At 44.4% G+C, this 7,838-nt stretch overlaps 1 protein-coding gene across 1 annotated transcript; it reads left to right on the forward strand.

Moving 5' to 3' along the window:
* Window positions 1-89: 89 nt before the first annotated feature.
* On the forward strand, window positions 90-6,832 carry POLR3F (RNA polymerase III subunit F). The gene is made up of 9 exons (XM_041424108.1): window positions 90-173; window positions 605-722; window positions 1,590-1,657; window positions 1,832-1,899; window positions 2,175-2,287; window positions 2,795-2,938; window positions 4,869-4,976; window positions 5,695-5,886; window positions 6,467-6,832. Exons 1-9 carry the CDS (start codon window positions 118-120, stop codon window positions 6,542-6,544), a joined length of 945 nt encoding a protein of 314 aa, XP_041280042.1. The 5' UTR covers window positions 90-117; the 3' UTR covers window positions 6,545-6,832.
* The last annotated feature ends 1,006 nt before the right edge of the window (window positions 6,833-7,838 follow it).

A 7,838-nucleotide genomic window follows, 5' to 3' on the forward strand; every position in this document is an offset into this window, starting at 1 on the left:
AGGGACGCCGCGCCCGCCGCTCCCGCCGCTCATTGGCCGTTGCGCGGCAACCGGCCCCGCCCCCTCCCGCCGTCGCGCGTCTCTGACGTCATCCCGCCGCGCCGGAGCCCCTCTGCTATGGCGGAGGTGAAGGTGAAGCCGGAGGTGCCCGATCCCATGGACATCGAGAGCAGGTGCTGCGGGCGCCGCATGGAGTGGCTGTGTGGAGGCCAAGAAGGACGGGTTTTGGGGCGGGGGGCAGCGGGCGTGGCGGGGCCTTGTCGTTCAAGGCCTGTGGGGGGTGGTTCGACGGCCGAGTGTTAATCAGGAGATGGGTGCTGAAGGAGAGGGTTGTTGGGGACACTGAGGGTTTCGTGTTGGGAGGTTCTTAGGGAGTAGTGAGGGTTGGGTCAGGTCACTTTCGGCTGTCCCGGAGTTTTTGTGGTCTTGGAAAGGGAAATGGTGCACAGGGAGTTGGTGCCGAGCTCCCTGAGGAAGCAATTGATGGATACCTTTTCCCCTGAGTTGCTCTTGTCACTCTCTTCCATCCTGACTCCAGTGCTGTTTGGATTTGGTTTGGATGCAACAGAACAGGACTTTTAAAGTTGTTTCTCTCCTCCTGCAGGATCCTTGAGCTGTGCCACCAGTTCCCCCATGGCATCACGGACCAGGTGATCCAGAATGACATGCCTCACATGGAAGCCCAGCAGAGAGCTGTGGCCATCAACAGGCTGCTCTCCATGGTAGGGACAGCCCACCTTCCCATCTTCCTCAGCACACACATAACCACAAGGCCCATTAGGGATGGGCAGTTAGTTAGCTCTAGAGAAAAGGAGGATGTGAGCCCATGGTCTCGTAGGTGGGGGTGTTCTCTGACCCCCCACAAAATCCCAAGCTTGTGGATTGCTCTGAAGGCACACAGGAACCTGCCAAAACTGTAACAACCAAGGCTGTGACTGTAGGAAAGGATCAGCTGGCAGTGAGAGAGCGAATGTTGATTAATGCTGTTTTACACACTTACACCCTTAGGCTTGTCCAACTGCTTTCCCCTTCAAAGGAGGAAAGAAGGAATTTGCCTGGCCACAAGCATGCACAGCAGAACAGTCTCGGTGTGTGTGAGACATGGCAGTAATTTACTTCTAAGGGTCACTGCCCATCAAAGTTGGCAGCTTCCCAGTGATGGCCACTTAGTAAAAAGCAGAACTTTGCTGCTGGAACTTGGAATTGTTCCAGAGCTCTGCCGTGATTTCTGGGTTGCCATGCAAATCAGTGCATTGGTGGAAACTGAGAGCAAAATGTGCAAGAACTGGAAGTCCCCTGTACCATGTGAAAGTCAGGAGAAATAGTAGGAATTGTGTAGATGTTGTGGGAAGGGTCAGGAACTGTTTGTTATTTCTGATAGCTGATGATAAGTGGAAATTTGTCAGGGGAAAAAAATATCCTCAAGGCTGTTATTGTTTCCAGTGGTTAGAAATGTTAGTTTTCATTTTTCTTTATTTAGTTGACATTAAACAAGGTTTTTATTTTAGAATTTCAGAATATTCTTCTAAAACACCTTCTGAAACAAGCTGTTTGAAGGAAAGTAAATGCATTGTGCCCATCTCTCCTAGGGGCAGCTGGACCTTCTGAGGAGCAGTGCAGGTCTCCTGTACAGAATCAAAGATTCCCAAAATGCCAGGTAAGCCTGTGTCTGCTGGGTAAGTATGTTGGGAACACAATTCATGTTTAAAAAAAAATGAAACTTCAGTTGTTGTTTAAAACAAATGAAACTTCAGTTCTTGTTTAAAACAAATCAAACTTCTTTCAAATTTTGGACCTTTAAATAAATCCTGATGTCTGTCTTGGTTTACAGTAAAATGAAAGGTTCTGACAATCAAGAGAAGCTGGTTTACCAAATCATAGAGGATGCAGGCAACAAAGGTACTTTAAATTATGATTGTGAATGGTACTAACTCTGTTTGCTTATGGGACCATTCCTGTCCAAAGTCACAAATGCTTGCCCAGACAATACAAATATAAAATCTAATGCCCCATACCTGCTTGTTTTTCCCCAGTCCCTTCTGTCCATTCCTTCTCTTTTGCTGGGAGTGGCAGGCAGGCAACCCAAGCACTGTCTGATGTGACTTTTGGTTGGTATGTATGGAAACAAATGGTTTCTTCTATTTATTTCTGTTCACTTCTCTGTTTTTTAACAGGTATTTGGAGCAGGGACATTAGGTACAAAAGCAATCTGCCTTTAACAGAGATCAACAAGATACTGAAAAACTTGGAAAGCAAGAAATTAATTAAAGCAGTTAAATCTGTGGCAGTGAGTATTTTTTTAATAATTTCAAGCATCTGCTGCATGCTTTGTATGCTTTTAACAGGGGCCTGGGGGCAGAGAAACCTCATTTTGCCTCCACCTTTGTCTTTGACTGTGCAGCAGTGTTTGACTCTCTGCCTTCAGTGTGCAGGTTTGAGGTGCAGCAGATACTGGGTGCACAGGTCAGCTTCTCTGCTGTCTGGTGAGTCTGGTAAAGCAGGTGGGGGTAGAGAAGTTGGACACAGCAAAGCAGTGGCATGTTTGTGTTCATGTGAAAGATGCTGGCTTCATCTGGTCTTCCAACACCATGTTATAAAATGATTAGGAATCGAAATCATCTTCTCTTTATCTCTGTGTTTCCTGAGGGTCAAGCAGGTTGAGGATAGCTGGAGTCAGGTGGGTTGCTGTGCCTTAGGTATAGGAATAATAAACCTGTTTTGCAGATTATCTGCTCACATGTTCCTTCCTGATGGAGGCTTTCAGCTGTTGAGAGCTGTACATTTCCCTCCCCAGGCATCCAAGAAGAAGGTCTACATGCTGTACAACCTGCAGCCCGACCGCTCCGTCACTGGAGGGGCCTGGTACAGTGACCAGGACTTCGAGTCTGAGTTTGTGGAGGTGTTAAATCAACAGTGTTTTAAGTTTCTGCAGAGCAAGGTGAGTGCCAAAGTCACCTGCCGTTTGTTGTGTAAACAGGTGCCAGGCAAGGCTTAGGTTTTCCATAAGTGTTGGCCATTATTGCAGCTAGATTGGCAAATCCATACTGGACTATTATTTTTGTCACAGTAGGTGTGATGGTGTTGTATTTAATGATGAGTATTTTTACACCCTGGGCAAGGAGGGAAGGCCTTTTATCCCCGAGGTCCAATGACAAACTGTCCTAGTTGACCCAAAATTGTGTATTCTTTATCTTCTGTGTGCCAGCCTGCCCAAGAGCCAGCAACCCGGGAAAGAGGAACTTGTATGTTTTATCCTGGAAGGGGAGGGTGCAGGATCCCTTTAAAAATGGAAATGGACATGAGGGGAACGCCCTTGTTCTCCCTGGGTGCCCGAGGGGATTGTCTGGGGCGGGTCTTCAAGTCATGCCCGATGTGAAAAACGCCAATCACTTGTTTTTAAAATTTTAGAAGTTTAATAGTAATAAAAATGTGGACAATTTGGATTAGGACGATATGAGACAATAAAAACAAAGAGGTACGGACATTCCGGGTACCTCTTTCTGGGCAAAATAAGCCAAAAAAAGGACACACGCCAACAGAGGATTAACCCTTAAAAGCAATAGCCTGTTGCATATTCATACACCTCATACGTGATGCATAATTCCATTCAAAAAAAGGATTCTGTCTGGTCAGTGTCAGCTTCTTCCTCTGAATCCTAACTGCATCTTCAGGGCTGAGTGAGGCAGGAAGAAGTTAGTTCTTCTGATAATGGGGCAATAAATTTTTTTTCTCTGAAAGATTTAGGTGTCCTGTGGCTGCTATCTGGTGCAAGTCCTATCTTTAAAAAAAGTATCTTACATAGCATAGTTTCTGTTTTAACATTATGTTATAACCTAAAACTATATTTAACACAATACTTAAGAAAATTAATACAGCATAACTTTCTAACATAACACGTACAATATTCATTTTAATATTTGCGAAAAGCCAATCATAAAATACGCATTTTTCACACCCGAGAAGCTGCATTTTGCAGTCCAGACCTGCTCCTGAGGGAATTTCGCAATACCTTTTCCAGCCGAGGAGCAGTCAGACGCTCTCTCTGCGATTTTCCAGCCGCCTGCCCCTGCCGTTTGTTTGTCAAGGAGGAGGCGGACCTGCAACTTGCTGGGAAGTTTTTTCCAGCGTTTTTGGCAGCATTGGAGCCTTTTGGCCAAAAATTGTTTATCCAGATTTTGATTTGTCCCTGTCCCCCTCTGACTGTTCTTTGTGGAAGTTCTGGAACTGCTGAGGCTGTTGTTTTTTTTTTGATATTTTTTCCCTTTTGTCTTCTCCCATTTTGTCTATTTATTGGTGGAAGGAGATTGGTTAAAACTAAAGGGTTAAAACTAACTAATTTTGGAGTTATCATATAATTGTCTTAAACTAAGACACAAACCAGGTAGCAAAGACCACAGGACCAAAAATCTAGGAAAAGTCACTGTGGTTTCTGCAGAGCACCTCATTTCTGAGAGGGTGTAATGTAGCAGTCAGTCAGGTAGCTCTGCCTGGAACACAATTGCCCCTAGTCTAAATTGTCTCTGGTTCATTAAATATTTCTGCAGATTCTAGCATGTGTCTGTTCCATTACAATATATTTTTAATTGGCTGTAGGTACAGCAGAAACTTTTTTTTTTTCAACAAAATGCCAAATGCTGGTATTCCCATATTAATCTGAATTACAGTGTAAATTTTATGTCATTTATTATAAAATGATATTTGATTGTGCACTGCATTGTCTCACATAGACCAGTTTTAAGAATGTGGCTTTAAATGCTAAACATGTCCCAGAAATGGAAAACAAGTTTTGTTTTTGAGTCTGCCTGAAACTGAACCATGAAGCAGACTCTTGGCAGCGAGTGCTGACTCTAACCTTTGCTTTTTCTCAGGCAGAGGCAGCTCGAGACAGCAAACAGAATCCCATGATACAGAGGAACAGCTCGTTTGCCTCATCCCACGAGGTGTGGAAATACATCTGTGAACTGGGCATCAGTAAGGTCAGAACAGATTGATCTCACTGCTGTTCACATTGTCAGTGCATGATTAGCTCTAGGAGCTGGGTACTGCAAACTTGCTGAAGGTCTCATAAGTGTCTTAGTGCCCCACAGCTTGTGTAGTGGAGGTGAGCTTTGTGGCTTCATTGCTTTTTGGGGAGGGTTATTGATACTGCCTGGCATACCAGGATAGCTGGTGCATGTGGGTTTTCAACAATGTGTAAAAGAATTAGCATTCACATCCTTGTTAGCTGTCTCAGCTGGTTTAGATTTCATCATTTCTCTTTAAGTTTACATATGCACTTCAAGGAATTTTAGGGAAGGGAAAAAAAGAAGAGGAAAAATACCCCACCATTATGGGGTGTATCAACAAGTATATCTTTAGCAATCTTGTCTTTTTCTTCTTTCATAACTGTTTTCCTGCAGAACTGGAACTGTATTGTGCTAGGCTGATGGAGACATCTCAGGTGCATAGGGAAGTTCTTTTTGGTAAGACCAAGGCTAGTGCAAATCAGAAATGCTCAGGAGGTAGGAGGTATTAGTATTTGCTTTTCTTTTTGCATCTGCACAACTCCATCAAGTTCCCAGTGAGACTGGTGCCGTTTTCTGGGCTAGGCTAGAACTCTAAGGATTTGTTACTCATGGTGTTTGCTCCTTTCCTCCTTGCAGGACTCACTGGCACACATCTTTCCTAACATCTATTTCACAAATTGTTTCTTAGGTAGAGTTGTCAATGGAAGACATTGAGACCATTTTGAATACTCTGATCTATGATGGCAAAGTGGAGATGACCATTATTGCTGCCAAGGAGGGGACGGTGGGCAGCGTGGATGGGCAGATGAGGCTGTACAGAGCCGTCAGTCCTCTCATCCAGCCCACTGGATTGGTCAGGACACCCTGTGGACTCTGCCCTGTGAGTAACCAATTCTGTGTATCATTAGTGGTGCATGCAGCTCTTGAACACAGGCCTGCAGTGGCCAGATGGCACATGGCAAGTTCTGCCCATGAGTCAGCCTCGGGGCTAAGCCAGCTGTGCTTAAAAGCTGCCTGTGAGGCCTTAGCTGTGGTGTAACAGGTTCTGTACTTGGTGTTCAGACCTGCTCTGCCAGGTGGTTCCCACTTGCAGCCTGTCTCTTTACTGGACTCTGTGTGAAAGGATGCTGTCAAGTGTAGCCTGTTCCAAATTATGTTATTTCTGATCCCACGTTTGCCTGTGTTTTTACAAAGCTGAATTATTTCTCTCTAGCTTTTAGTCTCGCCTCTCTGGACTGTGAATTGGTTTGTAGGTAAAACTTGCCAGCATGTCCCTTTGTGGTGGGATCTGTTTTTCTCTTCTCCCTCAGAGCTGCCATAAAACTTCTTAGGTTTTGGCCTCTGTTAGACTAATGCTGATCTACTGGGAAAGCAGCAGAAAACATGGGAGCATGTTACACACGGCAAGCACCATCCAACTGGAAGTAATTATTCTGCTGACACAGGGCTTTCTTTTGCAGGTTTTTGATGATTGTCATGAAGGTGGTGAGATTTCTCCATCAAACTGTATTTATATGACAGAATGGTTGGAGTTTTAAAGTGAAAGGAAAGTGTAAACTGGATTCATCCTTCACAGCCAAAGTGACAAAGCAGAATGCTTTTTTTAAAAGCGGGCTTCTAAATTTGTAAGCAACTTCAGGACATGGAGTGACAAACCAGCCATGTATCAGTTGTGTGAGGTATCCTGGGAGTGGACTGGAAGTGGAGTCAGTGCTGAAGATCAAGGCTGAAGTGGAAATCAGTCAAAATTGGAGATGGCAACTAAGGTGGTTAATAAAATAGATTTCTAAGCAACAGTTCAAAATAAAGTTCAAACAAGGTTGAGACATTTTAGTCTTAACATTTATCAGTCCCTCACAGCTGATCAGAAAAACTTGTAACAAGTGGTACCAAGAATGAGATCCCAAATTTTGCTTTCAGATTAATGCTACTAATGGATGCTTAAGTTCTAAAGCTGACACTTTACTCCCATGATAGATTCCATCTAATTGAAGACTATGAATCTGGTATGGGAAAGATTTTGAATATGTCAGACACTGAATATGTCAAACACTTACTGGTTCTTTATTATCTTTCTTACCTGCTTATTTATCATTAAACCCCTGATTTTTCTTATGTACATCTGTGCTTCATGCCTGCTGTATTTATTCCTTCATCATCAGATTTCTGGTGGTGTTTTCTGCAGCTGCGTCACATACCTGGATGTCTCCACTGAAATTTTGAGAAGAGGTGCTCTGGAAAGATGTTTTCCAGACAATTTCCAAGCAATCAGGGGGTCAAGCACAACACAGGGCTTGTTGCATCTGGTTGTTTTCAAGTGTGCCTGGCTCAAAATAAGCCCTCTGGACACTGTGTTGGGAGGGTGGTGGGAAAGCACCTCTGTGGCTGTTAGCAGCATCCTGGGTAACCTGACAGAGGGTTAACATAGGTTTTGGAACAGTTTACCTCATAATGGTAAGAGACTTCACATCAGAATTTTCAATACTGTCCAGGAGCTTGTACTTTCTAAAAGCAGTCTGGATCACATATGAAAGTGATCAAATCTTGCTTGATTTCCATTTCCTTTCTTAGAGGACAGAGGCTAATGAGGGTGCTGTACAAAGAATAAAAAAACCTCCCGTGGTTCCTGTCCCATGCAGGGAGGGTATGGATGCAGAGAGAAAGGCTCCTTGTGTGGGAGCAGTTAGGTGTGTACTGGAGCAAACAATGAGCGCTGATAAGCTGGCAAGTCCCTGGAAGGGCTCTGATTGTCCCAGCAAGGTGAGCACTGCCAGCAGGCTCTCCTTTTGCTGCAGTGTTGTCTCCAGGTGAAAGGGATGCATATCTCTGCAG

Source organism: Onychostruthus taczanowskii, unplaced genomic scaffold (assembly GCF_017590055.1).
Source record: "Onychostruthus taczanowskii isolate IOZ18803 unplaced genomic scaffold, ASM1759005v1 scaffold80, whole genome shotgun sequence".
Taxonomy (NCBI): Eukaryota; Metazoa; Chordata; class Aves; order Passeriformes; family Passeridae; genus Onychostruthus; species Onychostruthus taczanowskii.